Source organism: Odontesthes bonariensis, chromosome 21, assembly GCF_027942865.1.
Source record: "Odontesthes bonariensis isolate fOdoBon6 chromosome 21, fOdoBon6.hap1, whole genome shotgun sequence".
Classification (NCBI taxonomy): Eukaryota; Metazoa; Chordata; class Actinopteri; order Atheriniformes; family Atherinopsidae; genus Odontesthes; species Odontesthes bonariensis.
Genome location: NC_134526.1, coordinates 25254005 through 25279145, shown reverse-complemented (window position 1 = coordinate 25279145; position 25141 = coordinate 25254005). Strand labels below are relative to the sequence as shown.

At 43.1% G+C, this 25141-nt stretch overlaps 1 protein-coding gene across 3 annotated transcripts in view; it reads left to right on the top strand.

The window, feature by feature from the left end:
- The window catches only part of pkn1b (protein kinase N1b), a 42900-nt gene that overhangs the window by 8669 nt on the left and 9090 nt on the right, over window positions 1-25141 (top strand). The window contains exons 1-10 of one of the 3 annotated variants that reach the window (XM_075453110.1): window positions 7317-7524; window positions 16111-16411; window positions 17730-17875; window positions 17984-18104; window positions 19947-20092; window positions 21633-21846; window positions 21938-22132; window positions 22644-22753; window positions 23048-23191; window positions 23453-23528. In XM_075453110.1, coding sequence (XP_075309225.1) covers window positions 7456-7524; window positions 16111-16411; window positions 17730-17875; window positions 17984-18104; window positions 19947-20092; window positions 21633-21846; window positions 21938-22132; window positions 22644-22753; window positions 23048-23191; window positions 23453-23528 — 1522 coding nt within the window. In that variant the 5' untranslated portion in view covers window positions 7317-7455. Of the gene's footprint in view, window positions 1-7316; window positions 7525-8454; window positions 8785-16110; window positions 16412-17729; window positions 17876-17983; window positions 18105-19946; window positions 20093-21632; window positions 21847-21937; window positions 22133-22643; window positions 22754-23047; window positions 23192-23452; window positions 23529-25141 lie in introns of those variants that run through there. The other 2 variants (XM_075453109.1, XM_075453111.1) reach the window with 2 other exon arrangements.

The following is a 25141-nucleotide window of genomic DNA, read 5'->3' as shown; positions in this document are numbered from 1 at the left end:
GTGAGGAGACCTGCAGCTGGCAGTTTTCGGGGCAGATGACTGCAGATTTTTTTTCTTCTTCTCCTGCCTCTAACCTACAAAACTAGATTACAAAAAACTGCTTTGGTCACGCCTTGAATTTTGTGCTGATTATACGTTTAATCCTGGCATTTCTGTTACCCAACTTCTCTTCAGTAATGGGGAAGACTTCTAAGTGTTCAAACTGTGAACTAACAAGACTGTTCTCCTCCTCAAAGTGCGCCTGTGTTTTCTCTCTTCTTTTGAGCTCCGTCGTTATCAGCAGCATCGGTAAAGAGGGATAATCATCTGCATAACAGAATGGACCTCTTATCCTCCTCAGCCCTTCTGTCATAATCATTTTTAATCTTCCTCGTCCATCACCATCATGCCTATACTGTCCACCCCTCATGCCCAGCAATAACAACTGTCTGTGACTTGCTTGAATCTTGTAAAGTATTTACAATTTAAAGTATATGTAATAAAGTATGTCATTGACTCATCAGAGCGAGCATTACGACACGGATGTAAGGGGGATGATGTCTTGTTCACCACAGATTTAAAAGCATGTGATATTCTGGTGAAATCTCGGTTGGACATCCTTGCAGGATTTACGCAACATCTGAGTTTGGATGTGTCCCAAGGATGGGGCATGTAGTAAGGAATCAAATCCGGTAGTATTCTGTATCTCATTCATCCTTTACGCCACCTGATTCCTCTGAGGTTTCAGTGCTGTAACTCGTTTAACAGCTCATAAGTTTCTGGAAGCACCGTGTCGGGGGCTCAGTTTTAACGCAGTGAAAAAAGCAAGTCGTGCAGCAGCATCTGTCAGGGGCCACCAATAACTTCCACCAACTCCCTGTGAGTTCACATCACTGACAAGAAGTGGAAGTTACTTCAGGGTGGCCTTAGGGTGGCCTTAACACAGCACCGTCCACCAGATGACTTCCTTACATCTCATTTTCAAATGATCTTCCCTTCCTTAAGACATGGCTCGTCATCTCCCATATATTGTCTATTGTTTTTTCTATGCAGTAACTCTCTTACCAGTTTGGAAGTATACAGTCCTGGTTGAAACTATTGACATCCCTGACATCCCTGAGCAGCGAATTCAAATCTCCTCAGAATTGAATGCCAATGAGCCGGTTGTGTATAATCAGAATATTCAATCATGTCCGAAGTTACTGAGCGACACAAACCCAAACAGCTTTTGTATGCTGATACAGAGAACAGAAACATGGAAAATATCATGTGCACAATTATTCACACCCTCCACTGAGGCCTATACATTTTTCTTTTAGCCTTCGATATGCCTCTTGCCTATGTCTGCTGGTAAGGTTCTGCACTCCTCTATTTCTGCTATGTTTAAGTTCAGATTTTAGCTCTCTCTAAAGGCTGTTATACACCAAGCCAACAAAAAGCCACCAAGAACATCTGGAGTGACGGTGAACGGCTGCTCAGCATAGCTAGAGTAATGCCAACACCACTCCCACAACAAAGTTATCAGTAGCCATATCATCGAAATACACACAAATTTCTGTCGTCAGCAAACAATAGTGGTGTGATGATAAGCAATAAGCATTTTTTAAACCAAGCTGTCTTCTGGTTTCCTATTGATTACTGCCCCCTGCTGCACTGGAGAGTTATTACCTCTGGAAAGACGTAGATAGTACGTCCTAGCTCGCTGGTAGTTGAACGTAGTCTTTATGATTTGTTTGAGTGCTCAGACACTGGTTCTGCCTTCTCCTCCTCAACAGTTTTTTCTATCGTTTTCCTCTCAAAAGTACCAAACTCTCATCTCCAAATTGGCTTTCTGTCATTGAGCAGCACAGCTTTGGTATGCTTTGGTAATCTTGCGATTTATTCCCGCATTTTGATACATTTAGCGCCTCAAGTGGAGAAGCAGCAATGAAGCCCCATAGCATGATAGAACCTCTACCATGCTTGACTGTAGGTAGGTGGTTCTTTTCCTTTTGAGCTTCATTTTTCTGCTTACAAACAATCTGATGCTCTGCATTCACAAAGAACTGTACCTTGGTTGTTTTGTATCTATAATGCGTCATCCTGGAATGACAGCGTTTGATTTGTGGACGTTTTTGCAAACTTTAGTCTTGATATTGATGCCCCTCTTTCGGTGGTGGTGTCCTCTTTAGCCTTTGTCCACAGCTGCTCGGTTGTGCATGTTTTCATAATTTAGATACATGATTATTTTGTTGTGGTTCACTGGCTTTGGAGATTCTGTGAACATATTTTCATTGTACAAATTTCTTGATTTGCTTTTACCTCAGATTTTTCTTCTTAATTCTGTGGATGCTCAGGAGAGTGGGGGGTTAAGGTAGCTCTGGTTTAGCAACCACAAAGAGCCTTATGACTTCTGCTCTCTTCGTAAGACCCTTATTCAAGTTGACTGTTGCAGGTCAGTAACTTTGGTTGCTACCTTTTATATATGCAAGTGGTGCTCACTGAAGCATTCAGAGAAAAGTAGGTTATGTTTGTTGGATTCAACACCTAGTACTATCTCTTTTTTGAAACACATTTTAGCCTGAGTAGGAAATCTCCATTTCTTGCTTTGGATTAAAAAAACTCCGGATATTATGTTTGGATTCTCTCACAGTCCTTCAAACTATCTGTTTTGATATTTATTTTCTTAAGCTCCCGTTCCGTGCATGTCGGGAAGATTAAGGAGTTGGACTGCTGAGCTTTTCTCATCAGGGTTTTATTCCTCAGGCTCCTGAACACAGCGCCTGTTTGTTGCAGGAGCCTTTTACAATGGACAAAGCCGGGAACACAAACACATAACCGCTTTACTGAGGCCTCTTGAGAAGATAGACTCTGTCACAAAGATGCCATTCACGCTGATCTGCTCCTCCCCAGCTGTGGAGCCGACTCTGCTCCAAAACACACTCACGCAGACACAGACAGATGTGAGCCCAAGCCCTCATAGGACTCTATGTCTGGCCAAAGTTTAAGCACAGTTTCTGTCCTGTTTGCTCAGACTCGTGCGCGTGATGCCTCCGTGTTGGGCTCATATGCATTTCGTAAAAACAGCGAAAGGAGATTTGGTAACAGAATTTCTCTGGAATATGAAGGATTTTAGGGATTAACAGGGCAGCAGACACATGGTCCAAGGTTCACTTAGTAAGCTGTTAACTCGTTCAGAGGGGCACATTTTGTTGTATTACTTTACGCGTGAGACTTGAAATTTGCTGGGATTTTTAAATAGGTGTCATAAAGAAGGACCTGCGAGGATTCACCGTTTGTCTCGGATAAAGTTTGACTGATTAAGAGGAAAAATAATCTGACTGCAGCCCTTCACTGCCCATAATGCTATGAGGCTGTTGTTTTCACTCTTTATGCTAATATAGACTAAATAGTTACTGCCTGTAGCCTTATTTTTACAGCCATGTAAGTGGTATAAATCGTCTCACCTGAGGCTAATCATAAATGTCAAACCACTGCTTTAACTGCTGCATTAAAGTGACACACTGAGCACATAAGTCAGCTCAGTGTCCCGAAGGCAACACTGCATCTGAATGCTGCTCCAGTCTGATCTACTCTGTTGACATCATAGGGAGCAACGTTTCCCCCTGTTAGTACTCTCAACATTGAGCTGATATTGCCTTGAAATGCTGTTTTATTCATTATCAGCCTGTTAAAGTACTTTAGGCTTGTGACTTTGAGTGTGTGTGTGTGTGTGTGTGTGTGTGTGTGTGTGTGTGTGTGTGTGTGTGTGTGTGTGTGTGTGTGTGTGTGTGTGTTAACGTGGCTGTGTGCTGAAGCTCATCCTCTGCCGTTTAATGCGTTCACTATGTTCTGTTGTGAAATAAAACATTGGTTTATGACATTAGCAGATCATCGCATTCTGTTTTTGATTTTTTTTTTTTATGTCCATCGCTGTTTTCAGCTGCTGGGCAGAAATGTGTGTGTACAGAGAGATTAAATGGAATTCACCCCCCCCCCCCCCCCCCCCCAACAACCTCAGCCTCCAAACAAATCCCCCACCCCCTCTTAACCCAAATCCGTGAATGAGACTGTGTGAAGGCATCGAGATGTGAGGAGAATATGAAGTTGCATTTATTTTCTCTCAAAGCATTTCTTGTTCTCTCTTCCACGAGCCGCGTTTCAGTTTAGAACAAACACCACGAAAGGGACGAATGGCCCTGTTAAAGGAAAGAAATAAGAAATCTGACCTCTGAACTGTGCTGCCTGGTTTCTTTTCCACCTTTCTGCCTGTGCAGCCACTCACACTAAAGCTTATGTAATGACTAAATAAACAAGTTTTCATCATCTGCGACTTCCACGTAATACAAATCCCGCTTCCAAAAACACCTCTTCATGCCAAACCTGGCTTAGAGTACATTTATCAAATGATTAATATTCATAATGTGATTAAAACAATCAGGATGAAAGTCTGTTCTCCAAGCTCCATCATTATCCAGGCTGCATGTGAATTCTAGGTGTTGGTGTGAACCAGACCTAAAAAACGTTGAGGAATTACGCCCCCTGTGCCTCCACTCTGACAAAATGGACTAAGAGATGAGAGATGAGCTGTTAGACCATGAAAACTTAATAGCAGGGTAGTCCACTGCAAAGGTGGACTTGGAAACGAGGTCAAGTACAACAAAAAAAAGAAAGTCGTAAGGTCTGCAGAGAGGAAAGCCAGGCTGGGAGTTTGTTTATCTCTAAAACACGCTTTCATCTAAAAAGAGACCGACAATTAGCAGAAAAGTCCTGTGTTACAGACAGCGACGCCACCCACGAACCGCAGTCCAACACCACAGCCTGTTCGTGTGCTTTGGGATCACTGGACGGCTTCTTTTTTCTTTCCATCATCAGTATTTTCTTGGTTTGTGGACGAACAGTCTGGTCAATAAAGTGTCGCAGAGCCAAAGGTGATGTTTGCAGGTTGTTCAGTGAACATAATCTTAAAACTTACTATTTAGAAGAATGAGAAACAAGTCATCACACATACCGAGAAGTCCGAGTAAGGGAGAAAGTGTACTGTTCTTTTGCGTGAGAAATAACCAGTTATTAGAATAGTGAGAGATATTCCAAGCAATCAGCTCATCAATCAACTAATTATTTCAGCTCCAAAACATTTGAGTCATTGTTCTCCCTGAAATATTAACTAGCATCTCTCACCTGATGCTGCTGCAGAAATCTCCCTCGAGTGCATTGAAATATTTGAACTTCTGCAGCGGATTTTGGAGAGTGTGCCAGGAAGTTCGATAAACAAAGTAGCGAACAGGCTAACAAGTTACTAGCTGTACGGTCAAACTGATCTCTATGTTTTCGACACGCTCAGGTTTAAACTTCAGAGTCGTATTAAGCTGTCATTGAATGGGAAGCTGCGTAACAAAATAGAGAGCATGCTCTAAAAATGACCCCTTTCTTTGAACTCTCCTCTTGTATAATAAGTATAAGTTTTTCACAGGACATTAGCTTCTCTATTAGTGAAACAAAATGTATCCGCCCGAAAATTCCGTACATTGAACACTAGGGGGCATAGAGAATATACTGCTGACTGAACACACATATGTGGCGAAGAGGGTAAAGCAGGATGTTGACATGTAGAATATTTGCATTTGATTGAGTCAAAGGTTCAAGGTTTGAATATACTCACTGGAGAAAGTCCATTTTGTATATTTCAATTCTATTCAGTTTTATTTATATAGCACCAAATCACAACAAATGTCATTTCAAGGCACTTCAATGATACAGCCCAATTCAAGTCAATTAGAGTCCAATCAGTGTAATCACAATCCAATCAAATTCAATTAATTAAATTCAAAATTAGTCAAATTTCATACATACAGAGCTAATTCAAAAACAATTTCCTAGCTAAGGAAACCAACAGATTTCACGGAAACCTTTCGCTCTGAGCGTGCCTGAGGCGACTGTGGAGAGAAACGACTCCCTTTTAACAGGAAGAAACCTCTGGCAGAACCAGACTCAGGAAGGGTGGCCATCCGCCTCCACCAGCTGGGGCTCGAGAGGACATAAAAGAGGGGACAACAAACACAATAACAAGACAGAGGAACACAAGTTAATGACAACAAAAATGCCAAATGTACATAATGTCATATGAGGAAATAAAAGGGGGAAAAAAGAGAGTAAAGTGAGGAAAGGTGTGTCATCGGTGGACCCTCATCAGTCTAGGCCTATAGCAGCTTAACTATGGGATCTTTCAGGGTCACCTGAGCCATCCCTAACTATAAGCTTTATCAAAAAGGAAAGTTTTAAGCCTGTTCTTAAAAGTGGAAAGGGTGTCTGCTTCCCGGACATTTACTGGCAGCTTATTCCACAAGAGAGGGGCCTGATAACTGAAGGCTCTGCCTCCCATTCTACTTTTAGAAACTCTGGGAACCTCAAGTAAACCTGCAGTTTGGGAACGAAGTGCTCTGTTAGGAAAATATCTAACAATGAGAACAAGATAAGATGTGAATTTAAGATATGATGGAGCTCGGTTGATAGCTTTATATGGGATACCATCATGGTGTAGTGGTAAGATTGCCACCTTTCATGTAGGTGACCTGGGTTCAAATCTCCTGCATGAAAGGTACTATCTCCAGTAGCAGTCCTTAGGCAAGATCCCCTTACCCTACCTGCCTGCCAAATGCATAAACATAAAACATAAACACATATGTAAGGAGAAGAACAGGGAGTCACGGAAGAGAAGCAAATAGTTAGTTGTCATCAGAACTCTGGCTGCAGCATTTTGGATCAGCTGGCGACTTTTCAGAGAATATGTGGGACAGCCCAATAATAAAGAATTTCAGTAGTCCAATCTTGAAGTAACAAATGCATGGAGCAGTTTTTCTGCATCACTCTAAAACAGGATGTCATTCATTTTGGCAATATTACGAAGATGAAAGAAGGCAGTCCTAGAAACCTGTTTTATATGCGAGTCAAATGATAAATTCTGGTCAAAAATAACTCCAAGGTTCCTCACTGTAGAACTAGAAGCCGAGGAAACACCATCTAGAGTAACTATATAGCTAGATAGTTTTCCCCCAAAAGGCTCAGGTCCAAAGGCAACAACTTCAGTTTTGTCTGAATTTAGAAGCAGAAAGTTGTTAGTCATCCAGGTCTTTATGTCTTTAAGACATGCTTGTAGTCTGACCAACCTATTGGGTTCATAGATAAGTACAGCTGAGTATCATCAGCGTAGCAATGGAAATGTATGCCATGCTGTCTATATTTGATTTGAACCGTGTAAGACTGTAACTTTAAGAGTTGTGTGCGTAAAGTGATGTGATCTTAGTTCCTGATATTGTGGTCAGCACAGTTTTGGCTGTTGCATCTGTTTCCCAGGTACTGTGAGTGAGGCAGTTTGTGAGTGCTGGCATCGCGGCAGTTCTCGGACAGTTCCGAAGGTTTGAGTTTTGAGTGTGATCACTGCGGAGGTAACAATGACAGCTCGGCCGTTACTGTGAAAGCGACAGGCAGTATGGATGCATGGGGGCTGCAATCTTTGCAGCCGCTTGTCCACTTCACGCAGCAAGCAACGAGAGTCCCAGCTGCTCGGTAAGAAAATGTGTTACTACCTTTAGATAGATACAGACACAGCTATAAAAAGATACGGAGCACTTAGTATTAATGTATGTGCTTGATCTAACACATTCTTAGCAAGAACCTGTGCCACTGTTTTGCATAAATTGGCTCAACTTCATGTTATTTCACTTCCTATTCCCCTATGGCAGAGTGGAGAAGAACTAGATGTGCTTTTTGCCTTTTTATTTTACGTGTGTCCTCTCTGTGTGAGAGTGTAACATTTTGTGAAAAGCACTGGGAGTCAGAGAGGGCCATCTGCCCGTGACTCTGCACTGCTGAGTGTCCGAAGGCAGATAAGCTCATGACCTGCTCGCCTCTCACTGACAGGAAGAGAACAGAAGTCAGAGAGGAGTGAGGCCGCCTATAGCTCTTTAAAACCACAGAGGGTTGGTGATCAGTCAGATCTCTGCTTTGGGAGTCACTTCTCTGCTTGTTAGTTTGTGTGCGAGCTTCCAGTTGTCTTTCGGTCCATTTCTGCGGGCAGTTACCTGACACCAAGAACAGAACTCAACATGCAGGTGTTTGTTTGCGCATGTTAGGTTGAGGAGTCGAGAGTCAGTGTATCATTTTTAATAGATTTCCGTTATGTTGGCTTGGTGGTCTGATTTGCCTTGTGTCCCCATCTCTCAGGCTGGTATATCCTCATGATTCAGCTTTTTCTTTCTAAGTGCTGCTAACTTGGTGGAAATGATCAGTTGTACTTCCACACACGCACCGACATCGACAAGAACAGGGTCTGATAGTCCATTTACCATGACCGTATTCTGTCACAGACAGCCTGTCTCTCAGCTTTGGAGAGCCAACAGCAGGAAGCAGAGTGACTGTGATCTCTCTCACTTACAAAACCAAAGCGAACGCGTGTGTGTGTGCGTGCTTGTGTCTGCACAGAGTGCATGACGCCTCAGTCTCTATCTGGCAAAGAGCAGAACAGGAAGAAGCGAGGTGGGGCGCAGTCTATGCTGTTCTGTCTTCCTCTCCTCCGCCTCGTTCACTCGCTCCAGATTTAGACTGGCTTTTGATTCCTGGCGGGAAGGACATCCTGGATTTTGAGGATACAGGAATAGCACTCTGGGTTCTGATTGGCGCCGCTCCTCGGCGCTGAGTGTGTGTGTTTGGGAGCGGGACCAGTGAGGAGGCCCAGCGATGGCCAGTGAGGACGTATTGGAGGACCTACCCGGGGATCAGCCCGTTGACTCCCCGGTACCCACTGAGCAGAGTGACGCAGAGTCTTGGGTAGGCAACTGTGCCCAGCGCCGGCCTCAACGCTGCCGCTTTCTCTCAGTCCATTATTGTGGCCCTCTTTTCTATCAGCTTCCTTGTTCACTTCCTGTAAAAAACATCTGCTCTCTGACAGCAAATCACTTGTGACTTTTCATTCCTGTCTGCTGTGGTGATTTCACCTCGCTGTGTGAGCTGTCTTACACCTCACTCCAGAGGTTCTTTGTTGGAAAACGCCAGGGATTTACTTGCATTGTGTTAAAAGTCAGAGAAAAAAACTCTCCCTTTCTGTCGCTGGCTCTGCTTTTCCTGCTGCCGCGAATGGCCGCTGCCTCACCGAGAGCGATGTGTGCCAATGATCTCTAACAACGCTATTAACAAAATAATCCCATTTTGCCGAGGTGTTCATCTTCGTAACCTTATTCCACCCCCAGCATAAGAACCTTGTTCAGTTACATGGCTAGGTCGGGGTCTGTGACGTAACATTGCATTAAAGCAGCAGTTAAAAGCCTGCAAGCGCTCAGCCTTCACCATGTGGTTTGGCGGGCTGCTTGGCCTCTGCCTGACTTATGTAGTGCATTGTGCTGCAGATGGATTATGGCTTTAATGAGAACAGAGCCGTGGCCCCAGCCTACATGAAGCGGGATGGACACAGAGACCTAAGAAGTTGTAATCAGATCTGTTAAGCCTGCACGATGTAGTGAAAGGCCCAGAGCAGCCCATTATACTCTAGCAGAGGGGAGGGGACAGTACTCAGTGTCCGAATATCTGAGTGTGTGTGAGTGTGTCTTTGTTTTTCTATCTTCATAAGGTCTGAAAATGAGGAGCTCAAAATACTTGTGGGGTCCAATGTGTTTTATGGGGACCAAGTGATGGACCTCGTATGTTTAAAGGCATTTTTGAGGGTTGAAAGTTGGTTCTATGGTTCAGGTTAGAATTTGGTTTTTGGGTTAGTTGGAGTTTGGGTTAGACATTCAGCTGTTATGGTTAGGTTCTAGGGTATGCCTTATAGCAATGGTGAATCACCACAAGGATAGAAAAAGAAGTTTGGTTTTGTGTGAGAGAGAGAGAGAGAGAGAGAGAGAGGAAGAGAGAGCAGGAGAGAGAAAGAAAGATAGACCTAATAAGATACGGCGCTACAACAGTGAACGTGCGAATGACACCAGGCAGTTTTTAAGAACTTTCATTAGTTTGATGAAAAACATCTACAGATAGCAAAGCATGGACACAGTATCATAACCAACTGTTTAATGCTTCATTCAACATCAAGTTTTTAAAGTTTTATAGCTTTATCTACGCGTTACTGACACATCTGGACTATTTTTAGACCTTCAGTGTGACAATCTTGGTTGTTAAAAGTTGTCCCTTGTGTGGTGCCTTGAATAGTTTAAAGGTGGGGTAGGGGATCTTTTTCTGGAACATTTTTTTACATATTGCTTGAAATACTCTTCACACCCCCATTCCAACCAATTAATTAAGAGTTTTGACACAAATATGAAAAGTTTTAGTGGCCTCTAGAACGTACACTCTAGGAAAAACAGTATCCAATCATACTGAACGGACCGTTAACAATGATTGGATTCTGATGCCGTCTATCAAACTGCAATCTGCTCCTCCCTCCCCCTCCCCCCTCCTTCCCCCTGTGCGCGTACCCTGCTCCGTGAACGAATTACGCGCCCAGAAGCTTGGCAGGAAGCTAAACTAGAGCCAGCTTGGCTAGCACCTAGCATTATTAAACGTATAGTTAGCATATATTAAATACTAAATACTAAAAACGACAACGATCGATGCTTGCTGTCAGAACAGCGCTCGTGCACCTTCGTGCTCGTGCGCGTTCATGTACTCTAGAGGCGTGCCTTCGGGGGGAAAGTGAAGAAAAGGGTTGGGACTTTTGACCCGTGTATTTTCAAAATGCAGCTTCGCTGGACTCAAAATCCAGGATCTCCTACCCTACCTTTAATCATTTTTATTATACATTAATTATTCAGTATCTAATTAATGTTTTCAGACGATGAAAACTGGATTTTAAAGTCTATTACTGCTACATATTCTTGTCACATGTTTTCATACAAAAATATAAAGAGGAATACAGCAATTGTGCATTTCTAAAGCAATATTTCAAGTTTTTTCTCCCCAGTTTCAGGGGCAGAGCCAAGGAGTGGCCAAGGGGTGGCCATGGCTGCCACCCACATAAGCCTGGCTATCCTAGATAACTAGTGGTAAAGTCCCTCAAAAGGCAGCTCATGTACCCACAGAACTGGAGTTGCATCTAGCTACACTTATTTTATCAATCAGTCAATTAATCAATCAGCCAATCAGACTTTGTTTGCATAGCACCTTTTATACAAACTGAAATAGCACAAATTGTGTAAGAGCAAAGAATGATAGAAACATTAGAAACAAGCAATGAAAACAATACTTCCCAACCACCACAACCTCACCTTACCTTTACCTTTTTTTTGTCCAATTAAATGAAAAATATATTTATTTCCAGGGCTTGAAAACGAAATAATTTTTCAATCGTTCCGTTCCGAACGGTTCAGGCATGTTTAACGTTTTCGTTCTTGCGTTCCGCCACCAACATATAGTTCCTGAACCGGTTCGGAACGTAAAATATCGTTCGTTCTTATCGTTCCGGCAGTGTTTGGTGGGCCTATCAAGTCTACGTGTGTGGACTTTACCTTAGAATAGACGTACTCATTAGTATTTGCCCTTGATTTACACCGTAGCTCTATGCCCAAAAATAATAAATCACCGGCAGCATCCAAAAACATTCAGATGGGCTATCCATCCCACATAGCTTACTGTAGCCTATAGGCCTATTCTATGATAAATAATTTCTTATCAAAAACATTTCTGGATAAGTGGGGGAGAGCCGGGACGAATGAAACACGTGCGCCAATGTAAGAGATCCAAATTTCTGTTAAGCTTTTTTTCTGCCATTCTGAAGACTATATTTCATCTAATTCACTTATTCTATTATTATTACTTTAGGCTACTTACTTGAGCCCTGTTGCAGAATTTATAGTGGATCCTCCTGTTTTATTTTGACCCAGCATTAAGGCGTGGGTGACGATTGAAACAAATGTTTAATTCGTCCCGACAGTGTCCTCCTACTGACACTTAAATCCTTTTTGTCAGTAAACCTGACAACGTTAACATTTCATACTTTCGGATTCATTAAAGTAACGATTCATCTGCTGTATGGTCATAACATCCTACTGCATAAAACAACTAAAACAACTTTTGATCACAAAAAAACTACGACGGGTAAGATTTTACTTATCAGTGTCAAAAACAGGCTTGTGGGGCTAACGCTGGAACTAGGTGACGTCAACACAACCGGAAGTAGTCTTTTTTTTTCCCCTGAAAAAGGCTTTGCTTTTGTGAAATTTTATAAAATATATAGAGAACGAAAAAAAAACGTTATTAACCGGTTTTGTGGATTTCAGAATAACGTTTCTGTTCCGGAACAGTTGAAGACCATTTCGTTTTCGTTTCCGTTTCCGTTCCTCGTAAAATTCCGTTCGTTTTCGGTTTTCGTTTTTGTTCCTTGAACCGGTTCGGAGCCCTGTTTATTTCACAGCACACATTAGAGATAAAACAAACGGATAAACCAGAGTGAAACAATAAAATCGAAAGGATCAAGGGTAAACAGAGTTCAGTAAGAGAACAGACAAAAAGTGCAATAAAAACATCTGAATGTGCTAAGAAGTTAGAAGATAAATACACACATTTTTTTATGAGAATTATTAGTAATTATTTAATTTTCTTTTAATGTAAAATTTTCATCTCATTCAGCTATTCACAAAGCTTAACAATAGAAACCAGTGCTTATCTCCTTTGACCAATTAGGAGTCACACAAACACAGTTTACTTCTATATGCCATCCATGCCTTCATATGCGAATAGGAGGGACCAAAAAAAAATTTATACATATCCCACACCAGGGTTCCCCAATTCATTTCCCCTAAGAGCCGAACTGGATCTAGCACACAAAGAGAAGGGCCAAAATATGTGGCCTTTAACGCTTACAGACCCACCAACAGTGAAAAATAAACATCCTGGAACGCAAACATCTTGAAACGTCTGAATGAAACCATCGGCCTTATTGACTATCATTCTTTATTTGTACCCACCGTAGACGGAGCCCCATCAATGACAACGGACACAATTCTGCCACTCTTTTCTTCAGTTTTGCAACTCCGTGTTAATTGTGCACTTTTTAATCAACTCAGCATCCGCGAAAGGACTCTTAGCTTTGGCAAGGTGCCAAGGAACGTGCAGCGCTGTAAGTTCCTGCTCCTTTTGCTGATGTCAAATTACAGATAGTAGTAACAGAGTGCTTAAGCGATCTTATCACGCTTGCTATCCTCAGTTTGATCTGAATTTGCAGGGGACATTAAAAGTGGCTGCATGCAAAGTGTTGAAGCATCGCTTTAAACAGACAGCTACGGTCTGTAATGGTCTAACCATGAACACACCTGGAGAAAGTTTCTGGCTCCGTCACTGGTTGCCTTGATCTTGATTACCGATCGATCCGACCACAGTACACGATTCCTCTGTGATGGTCCATCCAAGATGCCTCCGAGCCCAGAGAAGTTGACACCACCTCTGGACTGTTAACAGAAGGTTTCTTTTGCGAACATGTGCCCCGTATTGTGGTTTTCTAATTGTATTGCAGGCCAGGAAAATTACTGAAGCAAAAATGAAAGTATGTTAACAAATTAAACTAAGGAGAAAAAAATAGTAGGATTTAGAATAATAATAATAATAATAATAATAATAATAATAATAATAATAATAATAGGATTTTGAATACCATCCCATATGGCATTTTAAAAGTTTGAAAATATCCCAAGAGAGCAGTCAAATTTCGATCAGCCTTTGATCAGCCACAACATTAAAACCTCTTACAGGTGAAGTGAATAACACTGATTATCTGAGGGTTTGAAGGGTATGAAGATATAAGGCAGCAAGTGGGGAGTTGCCTCTTTTTGTTGATGAGTTGGAAGCAGGAAAAACTCCAAAGCTTGTCAGATGGATCGTCTTTTCTTTCACATCCTGTGCATATCGATGACTGTCTAAAAATCTGGTGGGAAATGAGTTTGCTATGATCTCCCTCTTCTTACTGTTTGCAATACACAAGTTTGCATTTTTTCCCCCCATATATGTGGTACATTTTTTTAGACACACACACTCTGTGTTTACTTACACGTGATCCATTCAGAAGAGGAAGAGACCCCGATTGATTTTGGTCTGCATCAATGCCGTTCTAAGCTGCTGTAATCTGGTTAGTGTTGGTCGGCAGGAGAGCTGATGTGAGCACTCAGATCTTTACGTACTTAAACGGTGCCTCTGCTTAGATGCTGCCTGGCAGATTTTACATGTTCAGAGTTGCTGTTTTCCCACAGTGCTTCACTTTATTACAACCCGTGCAAACATAGAAACCCACGACTTGTGGAGGATGTTCATTTGACAGTTTCATTTTGTAGAAGAAAAAAAAAAAATCACAGTTATGACACACAAATGTTTTATCTGACAGCTGAACACACACACCGTCTTTGCACAACTATTACATAGCCTTGATGAGCCTTTTTTTTTTTTAAATCAAGCACAGGTCTTTACATTAAATCACCTTGTAATTTTCACTTAACTGCACAAGTCTATATATGCAAATAAGTGCAGAGCCATTGAGCTTACACTATATTGCCAAAAGTATTCACTCACCCAGTCAAATAGTTAAATTCAGGTGTTACAATCACTTCCATGGCCACAGGTGTATAAATTCAAGCACCTCGGCATCCAGACTGCTTCTGTAAACATTTGTGAAAGAATGGGTCGCTCTCAGGAGCTCAGTGAAATCTAGTGTGGTACCGTGATAGGATGCCACCTGTGCAACAAGTCCAGTTGTGAACTTTCCTCATGACTAAATATTCCACAATCAACTGTCAGTGGTATTATAACAAAGGTGGAGCGATTGGGAACGATAGCAACTCAGCCATGAAGTGGTAGGGCACGTAAAATGACAGAGCGGGGTCATCGGATGCTGAGGCGCTTAGTGCACAGAATAAAAGTCGCCGACTTTCTGCAGGGTCAATCGCTATAGACCTCCAAACTTCATGTGGCTTTCAGATTAGCTCAAGAACAGTACGTAGAGAGTTTCATGGAATGGGTTCCCATGGCCGAGCAGCTGCATCCAAGCCGTACATGACCAAGTGCAATGCCAAGCGTCGGATGTAATGGTGCAAAGCACGCCGCCACTGGACTCTAGAGCAGTGGAGACGCGTTCGCTGGAGTGACGAATCAAGCTTTCCCATTGTCGATGTCATTAAAAAAAAGTTAAGCTGGTGATAAATTTAGGTGAGATAGCCTTCATGCGTCAAGAAAATGTCTTTAAACAGTACTGATATGTGACATTAAACACAAAGTCCTAGCAACCAACTGACACTCGCATAAAACAGTATGTCGTCGGTAACATAATTGTGAGTAGGACGGTGCATCAAACTATGAGACTCAGAAAGTGTTATCCCATAATATCTGAACACTGACTGTCTTACTACAATCAAATTACAAAAAGATTTAACTTATACTCACTTCAGAGGATAGTCTGTCTGGATGACCCACCATAGCATCTTCTTGGCTTTCTTGCTTTGATTGGCAGTCGTTCATTTAAGCCATCTATCTACATTTATACGGCTCCTCACTGCATACATCTCAAATTTACTCTATTCAAATTTTTTGGAATGATGCTGGAACCTTTGTTTGCTGCAGATCCAGTAAAACATATAAAGATGACTGCCTGAAGAGAGAAAAATCATTGATGGTATGGGGTTGATATCAGGTAAAGGACCAGGGCAGATGGCAGTCATTACCTCTACAGTAAATGCACAGATGGACACTTTTCTTATTTGATGAATTGATTGGAGGTTCGGTGATGCGTTTTTCTTCAGAAAAGACACTTTAATGATGTGGCTATCAAACAGTCCGGATCTCAATCTGAATTCAAATTAATTGAGAATTTTTTTGGGGGGGGGGGTCTATAACAGCTGAATGACTATCCTCCAAGAGTGGTAATGCTACTTTGTAGAGATAGTGAACACTTCTACATTTGCCAGGGGTTGTAGAAGTGTGCAGGTTGATTGTTTTCAGATTTGTCCGATGTAACCTCAGCCCAGCAGCCCTTTGAACTGGTTTCTCTTTTCAACTTAAATTGAAGAATCTCTCTAGTACACAGTGGGCTAAATTCTTTCTTTTACTCACATGAAATCTACTCGACACACATCTCATCGACACATCTCCTCTCCTTAATCAAATCACCCTCCTTTTCTCCCTCTTCAGACTGATCCAGACGGGCTTTCGGTTCTCCAGCAGCTCGGTCTGGACCAAAACTCTGACTTCTCAGATTCCAGCGTGCAGCAGCGTCTGGATGAACACCGTGAGAAGATCCGGAGGGAGATCCGTAAGGAGCTGAAGATCAAGGAGGGTGCAGAGAATCTGCGCAGGGCCACGACAGACAAGAGAAATGCCCAGCAGGTGGACTCGCAGCTTCGCAGCTCGAAGCGCAAGCTGGAGTCCCTCCAAGCTCAGCTCCAGGAACTGGATGCACACATTGTTGTCAAGGGCAACGACGACAACAAAGGTACTGTAGCCACCACAGAGGAGGGGTTTGTTAGGATGTAGGATGTGAGGGCTGTCCTTTTAAAAGCTGGGATGCACAATATTGCATTTTTGCCATCTAACTTGTGTTTTATTTTAAACCATTTATCACCCAATGCAATGGTGATGTAATTGTGTATCCCTCCTTTAAAGCATTTTAAACATACTTAAAACAGCATCACCAATGCATTGGTCTCAAAAGCAGTCGACTTTGTGAAATAATCTATCATACTGTCTTCTAACAGTACATCCATTATATATTATATCAAAGCATAATGCAATGATTGTCTTACTTGATTTCCTGCTTTCTAGCAGACATTTGTTTTCAGATTATTGAAAATCAAACCTGCTTAGATAAGTAACAACAAATGACTGCGTCTATTTCTTGTCTTTCTAATATTCAAAGAAGACTTAACATACTTTTTTTTTAAAGACTTTTGCACTTTATGTTTGCCTTTGCTTTTTAAAAGGACTACCAGCACATTTGTGAGAGTGCAACTAAATCCCTTACCTGGCTCCCGCCCTCTGGTTTTCGCATACCATCTGGGACGAGCCCACAACCGACATGATTTCAAATGGGGCTATTTTTTCTAAAACTCGTGCATGTGATTGGATGAAGAATCTGTCCGTCATCTTGACTGACACGCCACTTCAGCCACTCACAATGACGTAGCTCAGAGCTTACCTGACTCCCGCCCTCTGGAGCATGAATGGGCGGCCATAATGCGGCCATAACGCCGCCCATTCATCCAAAGTCCCACCCAGCGATTAATGATTGGCTCTGATTATTTTCTAATCGGACGAAACACATATGACTCCCAGGCTCCTCAGATGGTTGTGTGAGGAAAGGGAACGCCCCCGAGTGTAGTTGGTGAACGCAGCCAGATGACGAGAGTCAGGTTACTAAATCCCCACTATGAGGAAAAATGTACTTTCATGAGCGAAACTGGGGCTTGTTCAATGAGCATCCGTCAGAGCCAGAGATGTTTTGGAGCCAGTACCTAGTGGTCATCAGTGTTATTGCACTTAAAGTCACTACTGCATTGCTTTAAATCTGAAACCAACAAAATCGGTCTTTTAAATCATGTCTATGATTAGTACAAGCTGAAGCAAGTGACCTTTTTTAAAGATATAAAAATCTATTCTATGCTTCCGATGTCGTTATGAGAAATACTTTGAGCTTAAATATACATACATTTCTTCCAGCAACTTAATCTTCTGCCAGAGGACAGCTATGATGCTATAAACAAATGCACCAAAAGTAACCCGACCGTTTGCTATCCATCTGTTCTCCTTGGCAGATCCCGCCAAATCTCCAAGCTCAGTCAATCGGACGTCGGCCACTCAGCGCCGCATTGCAGCTTTGGAGCGGCAGCTAAACATCGAGCTAAAGGTCAAACAAGGAGCAGAGAACATGATCCCAATATACGCCAATGGGGGCACCAAGGTACACTGCTGTCTTTGTCACGTTCTTTGTCACCGTTTTCTGTACATTCTAATGCTTCGTGTGTGCCCGCCTTTTGACCTCCCTCTGCTTTCCGCGACGCTCTTTCAGGACAAGAAGCTTCTCCAGACGGCCCAGAAGATGCTGCAGGACAGCAAGACAAAGATTGACATCATCCGTATGCAGATTCGAAAGGCCATGCAGGCCACGGAGCAGTCTGAGGACAACCAAAGTACTTATCAAGCCTTTGTTTTGTATCCAGTCTCTCATCTTTCACCGCCTCTTTCATCCCACCTGCCACCCTCATAAATACTGCATATTTCATGATGCGAGTGGCAATCGATCGATTCCTGCTTCAGAACTTCTCAGTGCAAGATCTCCCAGTCAAACACACACATGCTCGCGCTCGCATTGTCCATTACAGCCCTCTCGCCCTCTCAGGTTAGAGCCTTATTGATGTTCCGGCATCCCCTTGATGTTGTGCAACGGCTAAAAGCCATGCCTCGTTTAGCAGAGGTTAGGGAGGAGGCAGGACAGATGCAGGGGGTTCAGGAAGGAAGTGAGACGCACTGACTCAGAGGACTGACTCAGATATGGCATGAGAGTGCAGTGCAGGCGTGGAAGGAGCGAGACATGAAAGAGAGGTTAAAAAAGCTCAGTGCTGCAGCAAAGATTCCAAACTCACTGACGTGAGCACTTAACTTATGAGATTATTTTGTTTATCGTTCTATTGTTTCTCCACATGCTATCACTTTACCTCTTAAAAGCCGCTGAAATCAATGTTTGCACATTAGCGTGAGCAAACATGGACCGCTCGTATGTGAGAAGAGTCTTTCACAGTGATTAGAAAGGATCTCCCAGCCTGGCAGGTCTCCATGGAGATTTTTTTTTTTGCTTGTTTGAATTCATATTTTGGTTCCATGTGACACACCTTTACTGTTTTGGATCAACTCTTAACTGGACGAGCAGCTCAGCACCAAACGCTACAGAGCCACGGCTGATTTAAAAAACAAACATAGGAAGATGAAGAAGAAATTTAAGATTTCACTTTGTAGCTGAAGGTCATAAACAGAGATAAAGTAAGACGTTAGGCACATTTTGACTTAATGGTCTGAGGCTTTTCTCAAGAAGCTACAGGATTATTTTAGCTATGATTCTTCTGCATTTTCTCTAAACTCTAAAGTACTGGCTGTAAAGGCCGGCCAGCCTACAAAGCAGTCAAACCAGGAAGTGCGTTTCAGCTGTATTAATGCAAAAATCTGTTCACCTTACACATTTCTACAGGTTTTTATTGGTGCACTAGAATGTAACCTCTATCAAACAATTGGATATGAATGCTTTCTGACTCAGATTTACTGCTTCCTTGTCACGGTTAGAGTGCTCTTTTCCTCTTTCATTCTGGAGCTTGCTCGACCACCACGCCTTTACACGCGTTTACAAACGGTAACAACAGTTTTATTCCGACACACCGGATTTTACAAGCGATCTTTGGTATTAAACGTGAGATGACTGAGACCAAAAGGGATAAATAAAATGCCGGGAATATTCCAACAGTCTAAGATGTTTTAGCTCTGCAAGCCCTAACACACAAGTTCAGAGTAACCTCAAGCTGCCATTTTTCTTTTAAGCCACCTGGAGGAATGGAGTTGAGAACAGCACTCCCTCAAAGACCTAAGACCTTCTTAGTAGGCAACTGTGTATTATAGGGACTTCAGCAATGTTAAGGATTTAGTGACATCTAGCTGTAAAAATGTAGACTGCAACAAACTGCCTTAATAAGCATGACGGTGGCCGCTAAGTCAATGTTTGGTTTGTCCAGAAAACTGGTGGACTTTTGATGTCTATAAATGTAAATGGCTCAAAGATAACTAAAACACTGCTCCTTTTTTCTCTGTCACATGTATGTGAATTTTATTGAGCATTTTTGACAAATACATCCCCATAAATATCCCACTGGAACCTTAAAAGCCCTTCAGTCTGAGTCGTTCCCATCTTTTTTTGCTGCTGCCAGATATCTTCACTGCATGTTGCCGCGTCATATGCTTCTCGACTGAATCTGGCACATTTTTCCCAGGTAAGCCGGACCTGTTTGGGGTGGAGCTGCGTGTGGAGGAGCTTTGGCATCACTATCGCGTAGAGCACGCCATGGCCGAGGGAGCCAAGAACATGCTGCGCCTGCTGGGTGCGGGAAAGGTCCAAGATAAGAAGGCCATGGCTGAGGTCAGAAAACAGAGAGGAGTGATGCTTCAGAGACTGTGAACACTCAAGAGCTTTCAGATTCTGTATCAATATGACCTGAAACACCATCTCCCATTTATCTATGTCCTAAAAGTAGAGTAAGAAAACCCAGGAAATCAAATGAGGAAAAAAAAAAACACGTGGGGGGGGGGCAGCAAGACGATGACGACGTCTATGCGCGACACCGAAGCTTGTAGAGTGTTAATCCAACATGACAGCGGACACAACGTTACCGTTCGATGCAGCCTTAGAAAGTGTTTTAAGTAGCTTAGAATGCAAGTTTACTTTTAAAAAAGAGCAACGTTTGGCGTTGAAAGATTTCATTGCCTTCTTCCTCGTCGAATTTCTGTCGCTCTACATACGTCATCTGGTATAAGTGATACAATTGGCTATGAATCGCGCGCAAAGCAGCATGGGAAGAACCAGACGCCATTTGATAGACATTCGTAGCGCCCAATAAACGGCTCTAGGCATTCGTAAACCACGCCTCAAATACGAGAAAATGCACACCTAGTTCCCAGACCACCATCTCATCGAGATGTGGACGCGTCAGCCAGGCTAGGGTTTTGTAGTCTATTTAAAGGTGAAGTCAACACAGGAAGACGATCCATTCACAGCAGATGTTCCAGATAGCATGTTGGCAAAATTTAGACACACGTCTGTAGCTTTCTTTCACCCACATTCGGCCTTGACTGATACTTTTTATTCAGGCTGAGTGTTGCTGCCCAAACTCAGAGGTGCCCCTGGGGTTGCATTTTCTGTGGGCCTTTGGGCCACATCTGGCCAGTGTAACACATGCCGTAACCCAAGTTTGGCTCAGCTCACAATATTTCAGCAGTGTATGGCTAACTAAACACCTGAAACACAAAATTTGTGATTGGAGTTTTAGTCTATAAAGGTAAGGTTAAATAAGGATGCAGGTACATTGTGCATTTCATCCTTAAGGAGTGGTGCGCACGATTTAAGACAGCCGCTGCTCTTACAGAACACCAGCATGCCTGCATTTCTCAGGAGTTTTAGTACAATAGGTATTTTCTTTTATACTCTGTTTCACATATTGTTACACTATTTGTTATATGTATATAGATACATATAATTGACCTGAATATTTATAATCCATTTATTATCTTACAAAAATAGCGAGTTTTAATGGGGCTGGTATTTGGATTTTCTTGATCACAGCAAGAAAGTGAATCAGTGTGTTTTGCATATTTTTCTTCATAATGACCTAATTTAATGCGTCATTACCTTTTATATAATGTGGTCTGTGAACTAAAAGCTTTGATTTGATTTTGTTATTCAGAGCAAAGTAGAAAACATAAAAAAAGTGAGTTTGAGTTTGATCGTTAGCATTCTCCCTTATATGAAGATTTACAGTTTCAGTAGCACATTCGCATCTTTCTATTTGTACTTGAGTTTTCCTCTTCATTCTTAGTGCTTTTCCTGCAACTACTTAACGTCCTCGCCAAGGTTAAAACATGCAGCTTTGCAAAAAAAGAAAAAAGACCTCTGTCCTCTGCAGGCTCAGTGCGGTCTGAGCGAGTCGTCCCAGCGTCTGGACCTGCTCCGGTGCGCTCTGGAGCAGCGGCTGCAGGAGCTGCCAGAGGATCATCCAAAAGCCTGCCTCATCAAGGAGGAGCTGGTGCTGGCCTCGTCGTCAGCTTTCAGCTCCCGCCACAGCACCCCGTATGTCCACAACCAGTACAGCACGCTGAGCAAACCGTCGCCACTCACAGGTAGTCGCAGAAGTTACGAAGGGCTCTCTGTTTGGCAAAAAATCCTGTCGTGGTTTAGTCGATTGTGATTGGATTTCTTTTTCCTTCCCAGGTACTCTTCAAGTTCATCTTCTGGGCTGTGTTGGGCTGTTGGAGGTCGTTCCGGGGCGGAACAGAGGAACCCCAGTGGTTCTTCCTTCATACTCCCCCGCAGACGGACGGCCCTCGTTCAAACTGAGCGGCCTGTACAGCCGCAGCACCAGCAGCATGAGCCTCAAGATCCCCAGCAAGAACGAGGAGCTCTCCTGTAAGTGCTTCTAAATTAACTTTAGCTGTCACGGTGGGCTGGCAGGAAACACAGAGTCAGAGCTAAATGGACCTCTTCTCAAGTTGAAAGTTTAAGAGCGACACGTGCAGCTGACATGACATGAGCATCAGGCAGATATCGATTCACTCGTTTGCACAGAAAACTGTTTTCTGGCAGCGTTCCTCTCGTCTTAAATGCAGCATTTCTGTTTTTTTGATGATTTTCATACTTTTCACACCTCATTATGAAATAGGTGTCAGGTACTTGATATATTTTGCGCAGAAGAAGCATTAAATGATGCATGAAAACCCCCCCTTTATCTCTGAGTGGAGCGTCTGGTTTTGTCGAGCCAGCCAACACAAAGAAAGCCAGGCTCTTTTGAACTTGCTTAGTAGTACGCTCCTCATGACATTAGGTCCGTTTCCTCTCCAGTCCTCAGCATCTTTTCATTCATAAATACAGATGTCATGGTTAGAATCAACACACAGTTGTTGACGTGTGTGCTTTACAGCGGAGGTGAGCGCAGTGCTGAAGCTGGAGAACACAGTGGTGGGACAGACTGCTTGGAGAACAGTGGGAGAGCAAGCCTGGGATCAGACCTTCACTGTGGAACTGGAGAGAGTAAGACACAGACAGAAGCTCAGTCACAGAGAGACTGAGGCATATCCATCAGTTCATCTGCATTTCCTCTCTGAATCCCAGAGTCCCTTTGAATAATAAAAACATGTATACAAAACACTGTTAATCATTAATTTGCAAATGCTGTTCCTGTATAAACATGCTGTATAAACACGCAAGTACTTGGATCGTGTTCCTGAAATAGTGATCTAGTGATCTTGGGACATGCGGTTTTGAAATTCATCAAAGTGGAGAAATAATCTTTCATGTTACATCCCTACTGTGTGTTGTGTTTAGTCCAGGGAGATGGAGATAGCGGTGCACTGGAGAGATTACCGCTCCGTGTGCGCTCTGAAGTATCTGAAGCTGGAGGAGTTCCTGGACAACCAAAGGCACCAAGTCCAGCTGGAACTGGAGCCCCAGGGGCTGCTGCTGGCTGAGGTACGGGGCGGGAATAAGAATAGCAAACACACACATACACATACACACACGGGACATCCAATCTGACATGAGCTGCAGTTATCAAAGGTGTAAAAGTGCAAATGACACATGATCAGATTAAGCCCACGCTGCTTCTTGTGATGCGTTTCTGCATCCAGGTGCCACGTATATGGGGATTCTTGTTCGATTGTACGCACACCTGTAGAATGGGAGCAATTTGTTGTTTTAACATCCAATAATATCTACCTGTGTATGTGTCAGGTGACCTTCTTCAACCCCGTTATAGAGAGAGGCCGACGACTCCAGAGGCAGAAGAAAGTCTTTTCTAAACAGCACGGTGAGTTTGAGTGCGCACACACTCTCACACACACACACACACACACACACACACACCAAACATTTTCATTTCCCAATGATGCCTTTCATCATAAAGAATAACAGCTTTTCAAGCTTAGAACATGGCAGCACAGCTTAGGTTTGTAAAGTTGCATCTGAACAAACCACAAGACTTCTGGAACAATGGGCCTCATGCAAGAACCTTTTCGTATTTTTATTCTAAATTTCTTGTACTTTTTTCGTAAGAAGGTCTGTACGAACACGCCACGTCAGATTCAACAAACGCTCTTAACTTCGGAAAAAGTGTGTAAACGACCTGCGTAAATGATGAATCCCACTCGTGCGTATTTAAGTTCACGTGCACGAGGATAGTAGATTTGCATACTCCACGCCCTAAATTATACCATATAAGGCTGTGCTTCCTCTCTCCTGTGCCAGGAAGTGTTGAGTGTTGAGTCATGAGAATTAGCCTGGCGACGCCATCCTACGTACTTCCGCCCAAAGATTTTGGCTCCGCACATAGTCTGGCCAAATCCCCCTACCTCGGTTCGCTCAGTGTTTTGCCAATCAGCAAACAGTTGCGAGTGGTGACGCAGAACTCACGCGCGGAGTCCATTGTAGTCCATATAATTGTAGTTCAACCGCAGCGGAAATAAACATGGCGACGGAAGAACGCTAGAAGCTATCCATGAAGTTGTCTCAACTCTGGAGAGCATTACACAATTAAAACGAGAGCAAGAGGAATGCCTCTTCAATATTGTTAGTGGCAAGGATGTCGAAGCTCTCCTTCCAACTGGCTTTGGGAAAAGTTTGATTTATCAAATGGTACCGGTATAATGAAAGCGGATGTGGGAAGCGTGATTCGCGAGCTAGAGCCTCGCGAGAGTAAGCATGAACCTCGGCGCATAACCAACGTCATTTCTAAACATTATGATTGGTTAAGGGAACTCCGTTACTCCAATGAATTTAAGTTGCTGGGTAAGGTCCCGCCCTCCATGGAAACGGATTCCTCTTGGGTTTTCCCAGACTGTTTGACAGAGTCAACAGTCGGCTTTCGCCCAGGCTACATGAGAATGGCATCAAGGCGCAAAAAGAACAACTTTACGGGCTCTGAGACTGAAGTTCTGCTTTCAGAGATCCAAAAAGGAAAATCTGTCATTTTTAGCAGTGTCAGCAGTGGAATTACGGGACCTGCTAAAACGAAAAAATAGGAAGCAATTAGGAGTGCTGTTAATACCATGTCACCGAAATAAAAAAATAAATGGTTTGATATGAAAATGGCTTAAAGAAAACGTCTCACCATGGGCAGGCGATCGATTACTGCAACTAAAGCCGTGCAATCAGTTGTTGCCTCATCATGATGGCTCTTTGATGGGGTGGTCCATGAGGGGGGTCTTCTGGCACCACAGCTTCTGGTCTGCCTGGGCTGGTTCAGGTTGTAAGAGACCCTCGTTCATGGCAATATTGCGCCATGAACGAGGTATCGAGACACACCCACCTGGCCTTCAGCTCAGTGCGCTCCACGACAGCACGGGTGTTTTGATGCGTATATGTGTCTCGTGCTCCAATTATGATTGGCAGTCCAGCCACAGGATGAAAGTCCCTCTTAATTTG